A 13,834-nucleotide genomic window follows, 5' to 3' on the forward strand; every position below is an offset into this window, starting at 1 on the left:
TCTTATAGTCCAGGACAACGATGAGCTCATGTCTTACCCCATTCAACAACATAATTCTTGGTCTTGGTCCAGGTCGGTTCTATCACTGCTACAAGCTGTGCCTTGTTGGACAGCTGGAGCTGACGCTCGTCTATTAGTATTACATTAAAAATGTGCAAACAAGTCATTTTAAATCGTAAGTAATATGAAACAGCAAGTTGCAATATTTTCTAAATGCTGAAAATAGCCATGCACTCTATGAACTATCATGATACAGTATTTTGCCAATGTGAATGTAATGTACAAGGGTTTAATGTCTGTATATACTGTAAATATTACCATTTTTAATGTAAATTCTTGGTGTACTGTCGGTGAGATCTTGGACTACACTTCATGTTATAATTCTGGTCTTAAGATAACGTGCATCATTTTAAAAATATACAGAGGCCGGTGTGAAACAGGGACACATGAACTAATATGTTATCCAACAACAGCTTCAGCCCTCGAACAAATTTACATAACCTCACATTCCTGAACAATCCCTGGAGAGAAAGTCAAGCATTTTTTTTCCATTCCCCCTGTGTGTGTGTATGTGTGTGTGTGTGCCATTTCCCCTGTGTGTGTGTGTTTGTGCACGAGTGTGAGAGAGAGACTGACCCATCTGTGCTCAGTGTTGGTGATGTAGCATTTCCATATTAATAGAAATGCTAATCAAAGTCAAATCATATGCTAATAAGCATGATGGATTGATGCTGTGGGTATAACTCAGTTTGTTCTCATGAGACAGTCTAGAGAACACACAAAACACATACTTGTATTTCTATAGTTGTGAGGGCACTCTAATAGAATCCATTACCTAACCCCTTACCATAACCCTCACCATCACAACTAAATGCCTATAAGCAGGCATTCAGAATAAGTGCATTACAACACAACCCCAACACAAGGGGCTGTATTGGTGGAGGGCAGTGTCACAAAGGCTTGTACAATAAGGCCACATTGTGATGAGTCAATGTGAGTTGCTTCATTAACATTTCCAGCCATTGCGTTTTGGGTAGCCTTGCTGCTAACATAGCTTGCTCTACATTAGCACCAATTTCTACCACCCGTGTGTCTGCATTTTTAGTTAAAAATACTGTTTAATATTCAGTAGCCTAACTAATGAAAACACGTGGCATGTTGCTGAGTCAAAGAATCAAGAGTCAAAGTGTTTATTGTCATATGCACAATTAGGAAACGCATTTCCCTGTACAATGAAATTCTTACTTTGCCGTCCACATGAATGCCACAAAAAATACAAGTGAAATATAAAGTAGATAAATAAGTAACACAAAATCTAAGGCACTTTAAGCAGCAAATGCAGCAATATAATAAAAATATATAAGAATATAATAAGAGAATGTATGCTGCATGGGAGCAGCATGTGCAGCAGTCAACAGTCATGCAGAGAGGGCAGTGGAGTCCTGGTGATCTTCTCCGCAGTCTTTACCACTCTCTGCAGGTCCATAGCAGTAGAGCTGCCATACCAGACGGGGATGCAGCTGGTCAAGATGCTCTCAATGATGCAGCTGTAGAAGTTGCAAAGGATCCTAGGTGACATGCCAAACCTCCTCAGCCTCCTGAGGAAGTACAGCCACCGTTGGGCCTTCTTGACCAGCTGTGTGTCATGATTCGGTTCCGCTGCTTCCTGTCCGGCTTTTATTTTGTCCTTACTTCCTGTTTTTGTTTCACCTCTGTTTCGGTCTTTTTACTTTCACTAATCACTCACATTAGATTCACCTGCTCCCGATAGTTTGCACCTGTTTGCACCGCATTATAAGCAGCCTTCACCCACCAGTCCCCGCCAGATTGTTCTAGACGCCAGCTGTATTTCTCGTGTTTTGACCTGGATTGTGTGTTGTGACTATTCTGCTCTGTCTTGCCCTCTTGCTACGGACTTATACTGTGTATGATTATTGGACTACCCCTTTGGATTATGTATTTTGGATTCATCTGCTGTATGTGTTTGCTGGCTCTGATCTTTGACCGTTATACCGACCGTGAGTTTTATGTTTCACCGTGTCTTGTATGAGTTTTTGTTTAGCATTAGTTCTCTTATTAAAGAGACGGTTTTGTTTTACATTTTCTCGTCTGGCCTTTTAATGAGTTCACCAACATTTTCGGCAGCATCACGCACCGTTCCTGACCAGTTGTGTAGTGTTATGTGTCCAAGTGAGGGTATAAGCTTAGGTCTCAGCTTGAGCCCAAGTCAAGATACTTCTAGATATCTGTTGATTCATGTGATATTATTATGCAAGGCCATGGGGATTTGTTCAACCACAAAAGGATGCTGATCCACAGCCACTGGGATAAACTCCACTGGTCTTGATCTACTGTAGACACTGCTTGGCTGATTGTGATACTTTCTTCTGTCAGTGTGAGCACTGGGTAACTGTACTATGTGTGAGAGTGTGCAAGTACCGTATGTGCCTGTTTTGTGAGCTTTTCAAAGTGTTTTTGACTCATCAGTCATTCAAACAGCATGTATTTGTACCCAAGACCCCAGCCAGCATAACATTTAGACAGGCTCTGCTTCTAGCGATTGCCTTTAGCTCATGTTTTTAATAATGTATGAGAATAAAGAAACAATGTTTTGTTTTGTGCATTTGCACTTCTTCGGGGGATTGTGGCAGATTGTTAAGAGTGACACCACTCCACTTAACATTACAACAGGTGCTGTGTTTGGAGTCAGGATACTGACTGAAACAAGAATAAACTTAACTATGGAAGAGAGCTGAACTTCAAACCACTGAGTTGCACTTCAGAGTCCTCTGCACAAAGTTATCATTGACATTGTGTTTAGTCTGTGCTGAAGAACATCCGAATGGGTTTCTCTTTGTGCAGGATTGTTCTTGACTGGTAGATTAGTATGGTTTGTACTTCTGGCCTGCCTTGTCTGCCTGGTATCCGACTTTTCACAGGGTTAACCTAAAGAAAATATGAAGGTCAACAGTGTAAATGTCCACACCAAGGACAAAATCAAATGGTGTGTGATTCAAATGTGTGGATTTAAGGCTCTAATCATTTACAGCCTTTTGTTCCATGTTTCCCCTCATGTCTTCAATAAAGGCTCATAATATGCAGACACGTGCTATAATGTTTACAACAATGTAATGTATTAGCAAGAAATTTTAATTATGAGATATTTTCAGAAACATTTTGATTGCTTTGGCCTGGTGTGGTAGGGTGGGGGAGGTAAGGATTTAAACGTCACCTGAACACATCAAACAAACCTTGCATAAACTGCTGTATCAATACACAGCTGGGTAATTTAAACTGTATTATTGCTCTGTACAGTTTCCCACAGTGTTCTATCAAAAAAGGTAGCACAACTCGCCTGAGATGAAGACCACCCCCACAAACACCATAAAAATTATTACACTTATGATAAATAAAATGAAATAAAACCTTAACCGTTGGGGGAAAAGTACTGCGCTGCTATTTCACATGGCATGTCATATATATTTAAAGAGTGTGAGTGTTTAGGTCATAATTTGCTAACTAAATTAATCATGAGATGAGATGCTTCAGGATCCAAGGGGCATACCACTTTGACTAAACAATTTCCCGGAGAAGACAGGGCTTTACATTCACTATTTCTTCTGTGCTCCACAGGTGTCAGGCAAACTGAATTCAAATGTTGTGTTTTGGAATGCTGTGGTAATAGCATCAACCAGTGCGTTACTCTCAAATTTAAGCCGCTGATTTTCTGAACATTATACGGAGGCGCTTTTTAGATTGTTGCTCCAGATAATCTCGGCTGGTGAAATATTGTGGTGCGTGGGTGTGGTGTTGCTTGTAGGCCTGTACAGGTGGTGTCGTCGTGCACAGCTGAGGGATTTGTGTCGACGTCCTACTCTATCCTGACAGCGACTAGCTCATTATTTCCTACCAGTTCTGTTGGGAGGGTGTTACAATTCCTTCTCATGCACATGCACACACACAGCTTTAGACCACTTGACCTTGGTTCGGTAATATTGGGGGAGTACAATCTTTAAATTGCACTGGTTAAAGTCGCCTGCAGCGATAAATACAGCATCTGGGTGAGCTGTCTCTAATATGTTGATGACATCATTGAGTTTGCTGAGAGCCACAGAGGGATTAGCTCTTGGGCTAACATACACAGCAGTTAGAAACACAGCACTATGCTCTCTGGCTAGATAGTAGGGCCAGCATTTCAGCAATAAAAACTCTGGCGAACAGTGCTTATAAACAGTCCGTACATCTCCACACCACAAGTTATTGATAAACACACACACACACACACACACACACCGCCTCCTTTTACCTTCCCCGAAGCAGCAGTGCGGTCTCCCCGATGTACAGAGTGAGTCTCTAACTGAATCTCTGAGTCTGGGACTCTGTCAGAAAGCCAAGTCTCGGGGAGAATTAGAGCACAGCATTCTCTGATTTCCCGTTGTGCTGTAATCCTAGCCCATAGCTCGTCCAGTTTGTTTTCCAGAGACTGTACGTTAGCTAGGAAGAGGCTGGGTAATGGCGGTCAAGTAGCACAAGCTTTTAGCCTAGCATGGAGTCCTCCGTGCTTGCCTCCCTTGGATCTCCAGGTCACTCTCCTGATTTCAGCCTGCTCGCTTGTGCCTGGTGCTCCGGGGGCTCCCTGAGGGTGATGGTGGTAGTCGTTGTTGTTGTTGTTGTTGTTGTTGTTGCGGGAGCGGATAATGAGTTGTAGCTCCAGCGGTATGAAACCAGTAAATTCCCAGTGGCTTTGTGAGTTGACGATATCCAGCAATGCCTGTCTGTTGTATGTTAGCAGTGCATGGCATTTCTACAGCTGCATCATTGAGAGCATCTTGACCAGCTGCACTGCAGAAAGAGTAAAAAACACACAAAAAAGAAGAAAACGAAGAACGCTGTGCTGTGTTTGTAACTGTGGCCCAAAATCAAGTGTCTTCTTCCCATGGGCATGAGCCAGATGCAACTTTTTCGCTGCATGGGGCTGCGTCATTTTGCTAAATTCCCCTGCAGGGCTGGTGTCAGCTGCATTGAATGGCATGACCTCGTCTGGCCTTGATAGAAATGAATGGAGAGGGCTGCGTTTTTTCACACATTTGAAAATCAATCTGAATGTAGCCTAATCCCAGCCCTTAACCTATCCTTGAATCTAAAACCATATTTTAACCCTCAAACAACCCTCTGAAGTTGTGAAGATTGGCCAAAACCTCCTCACAACAATGAAATCAAATATTTGTCCACACAACGATACAAATACACACACAATCACATGCGTACTTCTATCTTTGCGAGGGCACTCATTGACAAAATGCATTCCCTAGCCCCTGACCCTAACCTTAACCACCGGAATGAACTGTTTTACCCCAACCCTTCACCTAACCCAAATCTAAAACATGCAGTGTAAATAATCATTTAACTTTTACCCATGCATTCAAGTTTGTGTCTCCTTATACAAACAGTAATTGGCAGTCACACCCACACACACACTAATGAATGCTGTATCAGTTTCTCTTTAACTACCACTGCTATAGTGGCCAGTCATACTGCAGTAAAGGAGATAAGGGGGAGAGAGGGATTTTGTGGACAGAGACAATTCTTCACTTGGTGCATTTGGCAGAATGAAATCTCCAAGGTCATCTATTATGTGTTTAGGTAACTGTACTCAGTGTCTTTTGGAGGGTGAGTACACTCTCTCTCTCTCTCTCTCTCTCTCTCTCTAGGTAATACTGAGGCCTGAACTGAAGAGCTGATATCTGCACTGCCAAAAAGGATAAGCCAGCAAGATACTACATGCATGCCTATGCGCGCGCACACACACACACACACAACTGGTGCCAGGTGTGTTCCAACCTCCTCCTAATGCAGGGACAGTGGGGTGCATAAAGTGAGACAGAGAGCCAGAAAGATAAGGAAGGAAAGACAGCAGCATAATTGACACAGGTTATAATGTGTGACCTAAATCAAAACTAACCTAAACTAGTCTGTCCCAAATTCACCTCCTATTTACATAAATCAACCTCACTTCTGCCCAAAACATTCACACCCAACCCCACCTCACTTACTCCGACCTCACATCTGCCTGAACCCACGCTAAATCTTCCAGCAGTGCTCCTAAATTTACTGTATAAAAAACAAACCAACCCACTCAGCACACCCACCCAAAGTCAGGCCTGCAGTATATTCAAAACAACATCAATCTGCTTCAGGTGTTTGTGAACACAGCATACACCTCATGCAGACCTATACATTATCAATCCCACATATACTCACCTGAGCGCAGCACATTTACACATCCAGCTACAGCTACCTAACAAACCTCCAACGGTACATTTCCTTAAATTTGCTATTTTAATTATTAACTCATTTTGTGCATCTGAGAAGATGTGCTTGTGTTAAAACAAACACACTTTAATAATTTTGTAAAGAAATGTGCTTATACACAGTAAAATAATGGACTGAAAAAGTGTTATTTTGGCACTGCTATCAGTACTGTATATGTAGAAGCAGGTCAAACACCCAGTGGCACCCACTCAGCCTGTTAATGCATCCATTGTCATACCCGTATGAGTAAATTAACAAGTGTACTCCCATACATCTGTAGTAATTATTCTCAGCAAATTTCAGCCTTTTTTTTTTTTACTTTGTGAGGCTTTTACTTTCAGGCTTGACAACATTACTTCACTCACTGTCACTGATGCTACTGAAGATATATTTAATCAAAACACTCAAGCAAACTAAATTAAATTTGAAAACCATCGCGTGTTTTCCATCCATCCCTCCATTACAAAAACTATATGATATTGTATAGTACTTATAATGTAGTATAAAAGAGGCTACTTGGTATTATGGTTGCACATCTCTTTTCAGTGCAAGCTGCTGAAAATAACGGCTTCAAATTACTTTTAGCAGCATCTCAGTGAGCTCAGCTTGTCTGGCAGCCGTCACTAACATTAGGAAAAGGCGATGATGGACCGGCAGCTGATTCACTCCCTGCAGCTGTTTGTCAGACTGAACACAATGGTGCTTCATTTATCAGCAAACTAACTATTATAATATTAGCTTGTTAGCCAAATTACATAACATTAAACGATTGTGAAACACTGCTGATGAATTGCGTTCATAAGATCTTCTGTCTGAACGTCTGCCTTAGGGGCAGACAGCAGTACCCTCTTGAAGTGTAGTTACTGCTAATGACTTCACACATGATCATTACAATTTTGACTTTTTGGTGGCATCCCTATCATCAGCAAACCTCTCATCAGTAATCTGTGTTTTTAGACTGCAAATCGCTAACAAAAGCCATCCGCACTCACATTTGAGCAGTGAGACATCAGCTACAAGAGGTACTTCATATTCAGTGAAGTGCACACGCACACACACACACACACGGCAGATGTGCTTTTGCTTGTCCTGCACATTTACAACATGATTCAGGCTAAAAGTTGTTGTGTATAGTGTACAATGTTTTAATGATAATCTCCATGGATTCTGTTTCTTGTGAGCAATGTGAAAAAATAAATGCCCACCCAAGAACATCACTTAATCAAAACGCAACATGCCTCTCCCCTTTAACACAGAGGCTGAGCTGGAATGGTTATGCCAATTTTATTACCTCTCATGATGGAATAAAGGAGGGTCAACACCATGGTATCTTTTATATGGACCTTCATGGCTGCAAATTGGTGTAATCATCCCACCTTGAACAGATGGTGTAAAAGGGGTTAGATAGAAGGAAAAGACAGCATTAAGTGAACAGTATGATTACAGGATGATAAACAAAGGAAAAACAGGAACAGAACAGTGAGTTTCTATGTGCATCTGTATGGATGTGGATATATAACTCAATGTTCTGTTAATAGCAGATGAAAAGAAGCAATGTTTAAAAACAGCATGAATAATGCGTCATCCTATTAGTCTCTTTGCCTCTAATCTCTACCTTAATGAATGTCTCTAAGCTACACCGGATCTGACCTTATGACAGCCTTATTGCCTTGACAAACACACACACGCACACACACACAAGTACGCAGCAGTACTTCCCAGCTTGAGCGAACCTCCTGTCAGTTTTAAAGGTTTCATCATTTGTTTTCAACAGGGCCCTGAGAAAGTTGCAGTGATGAAGAGAGAATCATAAACAACAACAAGAAAACAGCATTTACACATCCTGCCAGTTTCCACCAGTGGCTTTTAACAACAGCTTAAAACTCTTAAATGTCATCCAGAACAAAATGTGCATGATATTTTTTTCAGCTGCACAACAATTAAAGCAAACTGCAGTCCAGTCTTGATAGGCGTGGCACCATGAAAGAAGGTAAAATATTTGGGAAGTTGTTTTGTTATAAAGAGCTTTTCTAATGTAATGTGAATTTCTGAGGACATTTTAATATTCGGATGTGTGTTCCAAATGTACAAAAGACACTACATGGAAACATCATGTGAATATGAATGTTCACCAGACGACTTTAATGCAGCATGTTTGAAGGCCATGATCTGCCCTAACCCTTGGACACAGGAACACAGCTTATTGCACTAATGTGGCATATTTGAAGCCTATCAAAGCTTCAAATACTGCCTGAGGTTTATAGGTGGAGATATTCACTCACTAGTTGACTACTATGAACCTGCAAATAGAGTCCCCTGCTGACTTCCCTCTTTCATGTTATTAATTCAAGAAAAGACCCCAAATCCTCCCAAAATTAATAACAATCTGCAGTTATTGGCAGCTAGTATAAGACCATTTACCATCTTATACCTTCAGATGTTGCTTTACTGAAACGGAAACTCAGCGGTTTTTCTTTTTATTTATTTTTTTTCTTCTTACAGACATCTCTGCCCGCACTTCCTCTTTTGTAGGGCTGTGTCTGCTGACTTTCCCTGTTTCACACACCTACTTCCCCTTTTTGAGCAGCAGCAGTACACACACAGAACAATACATCACATGGGTAAAATCACACAAAAAAATAAAATAAATAAAAGATATCATACATTAGGCTCATATTGCTGTCTAGAGCTATCATTAGTGTCCAGTTCTCTGCTCTCGTCGACAACCATTACAACCATTTCTACAGTAGCTATCTAGTCCTGCTGATGGTCGCATCCCCAACAAAACAACTGGGGGTGATTCTCATGAAGCACCTAAAATTTTTGATGGAATGTGTTACTGCCTAAGATGATCCAACCATTGTAACCATGTCCTCTGGTACATGACCTCAGTGTGCCCTCCTCAGCACAGGTGCCATGGAGGCTGTTACCGGCAGAAAATTAATACTACATCACTGATGAAACTGTTTTCACCATGTATTAAAAAACAAAGTTATGAATTACAGCAGGAGCACATAACATGTAAAATGGCCCCGATAACCCAAGTTTTTGTCACATTGTCAACAAATATGATCAAAGCTGTGGAAAAGAACACATTACTTTAATTTTCATCAAACTGCAGAGGACATACTGTACCCTGTCACAGAGAAACACGTTTTCTCTCCTCTCTCCAAAGTAGCAATATGATAAATGAAAATAATTTAATTCTGCTGCAACATCAATGCTGTATTTACAGCTCATTCTATAACTTGTGAGTGCTTTTTGTGTGTGACTGTGTAATGTCTCTGGGTTTACCTCCACATAGAGGATAGGGAAGATACCAATCTTGTCTCCCAGCATGCCTTCTGCCCAGTTTTCATCCACTCGCCTGATTACTGTCAGCACCTCATCCTGGAGACAGAGTAAATGACTGATATTACACAGATACACATAACAAAAACGATCATAACAAAATAATACCAATTTAGCTAATTTTGAGTCTCAACAGAAAAATAAACAAATGCTTTGAAAGTGCATGTTTGGTGACCAAGAATTTGTTTTTCTGCTTTGGTGAGGCATCTTCTGATATGGTCAAATCAAATGTAACTGTAGTTACCATGTTGCTCATTTTAACACACTTCTACTGGATTACCAAAGCAATAAATTATGCCAATAGCTAAAAACTGTTCTTACATCTACAAATCACTCCTACTGCCAGTTTGAACACCTTTCCAAGGCATACATACATTTTTAGATTGATGGTTTCAGTTCATTCAATTTGATTTCCTTTCAAATGTTAATCAATTACCAGTTTTTCATGAGCGATGCCACTGCTCGTTTCATATGTACACAGACCCCTGCAGCACTGCTGTGCTCAGGAGTGTTAAAAAGCAGCAGAATCTTTTGTGTCCATATTCTGCATCTTTGTGGCAACAGTGATCAGTGTTGGAAAATTGGTGAATATGAAATTATATGAAAAGATGAAAATGACACTCGTTCCAGTTTGAGTTCAGGTGAATGTGTTTTTGGTCTATGCTTTCTTTTGCACAGGTGGGACTATTTCTGCAAAGAACTCATACAGTCACGGTTTACAAAATTTAAATTATAAAATTATTATTTTACCTTATTGTGCAAGGAGTTGACTGCCAAGGGAGGCATATCATGCCAATTAGATTACTTATGCCTGTATATATATATATATATATTATGCATATGATATAAAATTCTCAGCAGTATTGTATCCGACACACATAGGAAAATATAATGTTCCTCATTCACGCTCATAACCACAGACTTCATTATGAAAGCGCTCTTCCCTCTGCTGCTCCTCTCCTCACATAAGAGGGTCTGGGTTAGACCATTAGGCATGGCAGTGATAATGCTGGTAAATGACTGTGTAGAAGTCATACTGAGTAATTACTTCCCACACTGAGGAAACAATATCACACATACACTGGTTCTTCATGACAACGCGCAGAACACCATGGGACTCGTGCGCCTCTGTGTGAGCGTATGGTTTTGTAATCTTCAGTCATTAACCTGTTGATTAGCTTAGCCCCCAAAAGAAGCAAAATAATGTCAACAATGTCTCATCATTTGCTTTAAATCTGGGTGTAGAAGGTAGCATGTTGGTGGCTAACAATCTATGACTGCTTGCATTGCTGTGATAAGGTTTAACTACACCTACAGTGAAATGTACATAAATGTAATAATAACTGTGCAGTAATTTAATAATCTTTCATTTTCTACAAACACACTCCGAGTGCAGAGACAGACCAGGTGTGTTGAACATTCAGTCCTAGCACAGATGAGCCTGATATAAGCTCTGAGAAACAGAACAGTAAGATGAATACAAATTGCTGTTTATACCAACCCTACCCTGGACACACCTGAAGATATTCAGATCTGAGGATAATTAGTCCCAATCCTAAAGGCGGTCAACCTCAGCAGATCCAAATAGAGAGAGAAACCACCAGCAGCATCATGCAGAGCAGAAATATTATTTTCTTTTCCATGCACTTAACAGTTCACACTTTCCATTTCATATGAAAAAACACATTTCTCCTGCAGTGATGCACTACATGATCAAAGCCGAGTTTGCTCACATCTCTCACAGTATTAGACAAGTGGACACACAGACCTGAGATCTGCATCGATACAACAGGAGCACCATCAACCTCATTTGACTAAATCCAATTTGGACCTTGCCCATGTTTGATCGTGGTCTTGGTTAAACCATGGAGCCATGTAGACCCATGAGAAGATCTCTCTGACCACAGCAAATAAAAATGTTTTTCTTATTATTTCATTTCAGATGTCCAGCCAGAGATAAGGGATTCCCAGGTGATGTGGAAGAACTACTGTATGCTCTATATGAGTTTTCACTGTGAGTGTGTGGTTTGGACCCCAGGTGTAGACTCAGGAAAACAGGGAAGAAGATGATCCTGAAGAAGCTACAATAGTATCTACACATATGAAAAATGAAATGTTATGAGTGTGTGGTTTGGACCCCAGGTGTGGACTCAGGAAAACAGGGAAGAAGATGATATGGTACAAGGTTTATTATATAAAGTACAACTTATGCGGGGTGGCAAGAGGTCAAGCAGGCACGGGGGCTGGCAAGAAGTGCAGGAGGCAATGGAGACCAGGTCAGGCAAGGAACTAGGAGGACCGGGGAGAGGAACCAGGATGTGGAGGTGAGTAGGCAGGTGAATGGCTGAGGAACCAGGACGTGGAGGTGAGTAGGCAGGTGAATGGCTGGAACCGGGTAACCAGAGGACCAGGATGTGCAGGTGAGCTGACTGCTGATGGTAGATAAATCACAGAGTCGGGGTAGCAGACAGACTAATAATGGCATCGAAGTGTTCACCCCACGGTGCAACTAGCAAGCAGGTTACTCACAGTGTCAGGGAGACAAGCAGACTGGTAACGGTGTAGGAGCATTCGCTCCACAGTGCAGCTGGTAAGCAGGTTACTCACAGTGTACCAAAATCAAAGGGAGAAGAAAAAACATTGAGGAGTGACACTCCGAGCGCGGGGACGCGGGGACGCGAGGACGAGAATGGTCCAGCGGGGAATGAACAGAAAACGGTGTATATGTATGTGGCTAGACCAGCAGGTAATGAGAGACAGGTGGTGTGAATAATGGCTGATTAGGTGATGTGGCAGAACGGCATGGAGAGCCGGGGAAAACAGAGCACAAAAACAAGAAGCGACGCTAAACCGTAACAGAAATGATTATGGGACAGTAGATCACTAAGTAGTTTTCACTCTTAGTGGTTTTTAGACATCAACAAAAACTAGCTGTTATTCTTTGAAACCTTTTGCTATACAATGGAAGAAAATTTCAACACGATTCCAAAGAACAGGTCAATCAGTGGCCATAATCTTCATTCCAGTCTAAAACAACTTCAGCCAAATCCTCATATGGACTGACTGGGAAACTTTTGCAGGCAGCAGCTGCTACTGAATATTCCACCCATAAAATACTTCATACAAGACCCAGTAATTTACAGAGCTGATGACCAATATCAGCCACTGAAATCCCTGTCGTTTTACAAATACACTGTTAGAACTGCAACAACACAGCAGTATAAAAACTCCAGTTCCTCTGGTAATGCATCATATACAGCATGTTTTTACCCTCTTTGATGCTGCTCTGGTTTACACTCCGAGAACCAATCTGAAGAGAAACATCAGTACTAATAAATTATTAGCGTCCTACAAAAACAGCCTGGTTTAACACCGTAGATAAGGTACTTTGTTTGCTGCTACTTCAGATTTTATGCTGTACATTTTGAGAGCATCCATCCCTCTCCAGTGATTCGTCCATGCAGTGAGTCCGTATTTCCATGTTACCGTATTTTTTTTGTGTCTGATATAAAAATAGTGTCTACAGGCGAGTTCATGTACAGCATCTTTGTGTATGTGTGTGTGATACCTTGCTGAAAGCCAGACAGTCTTTATCCTGGTCTTTGTCTTTGACCTCAAAGTCGTACAGTGCTTTGCCCTGGGGTGGAGTCTGGCTCAGGGGACGCAGCAACTGAATGTAACTAGCAGGCAAGAAACCATGGCAACCATTGAGCTCGCCATGGTACCAGTTGTCGTCCACCTTGCGTCGCAGGATGATGATGTCACCCTTGGAAAACTGAAGATCGCCTGGTTCCTTGCCTTCATAGGAGTAGAGGGCTTTACCACAAGGCAGTGCTGGGATATTCTGAAGAGTATATACACACACATACAAACGCTTATTGTACAAACAAAGTACTTTTTAACAAGTGAAGAGATATTAAAAAAAGTAAAGTAAGGCATCCCAAGATGTGGTCATAGGATGACTGAAATGATATTTAAAAAAAAAGAAACAAAATGCTTTGCTGCACAAAATTGTTTTATTTTTGTGTAATTCCCTTGCTTTTGCCTTTGGCATACTAATGTTTGTATCCCCTCAAGCCTCTAATTATCCCTCAACTGCTACAATTTGAGAAGGAAAAAATAACTTTCACATCCACACTCTTTTCTGTGGGCAGATTATTTCCTGTTATCT

At 41.2% G+C, this 13,834-nt stretch overlaps 1 protein-coding gene across 1 annotated transcript in view; it reads right to left on the reverse strand.

Moving 5' to 3' along the window:
- The window catches only part of LOC109964386 (SH3 domain-containing RING finger protein 3), a 91,127-nt gene that overhangs the window by 28,754 nt on the left and 48,539 nt on the right, over positions 1 to 13,834 (reverse strand). The window contains exons 2-3 of the mRNA XM_020607671.1: positions 13,232 to 13,507; positions 9,607 to 9,702 (exon numbers count right to left, since the gene is read on the reverse strand). Coding sequence (XP_020463327.1) covers positions 9,607 to 9,702; positions 13,232 to 13,507 — 372 coding nt within the window. The remainder of the gene's footprint in view (positions 1 to 9,606; positions 9,703 to 13,231; positions 13,508 to 13,834) is intronic.

This window comes from Monopterus albus, unplaced genomic scaffold (assembly GCF_001952655.1).
Source record: "Monopterus albus unplaced genomic scaffold, M_albus_1.0 scaffold88.1, whole genome shotgun sequence".
Taxonomy (NCBI): Eukaryota; Metazoa; Chordata; class Actinopteri; order Synbranchiformes; family Synbranchidae; genus Monopterus; species Monopterus albus.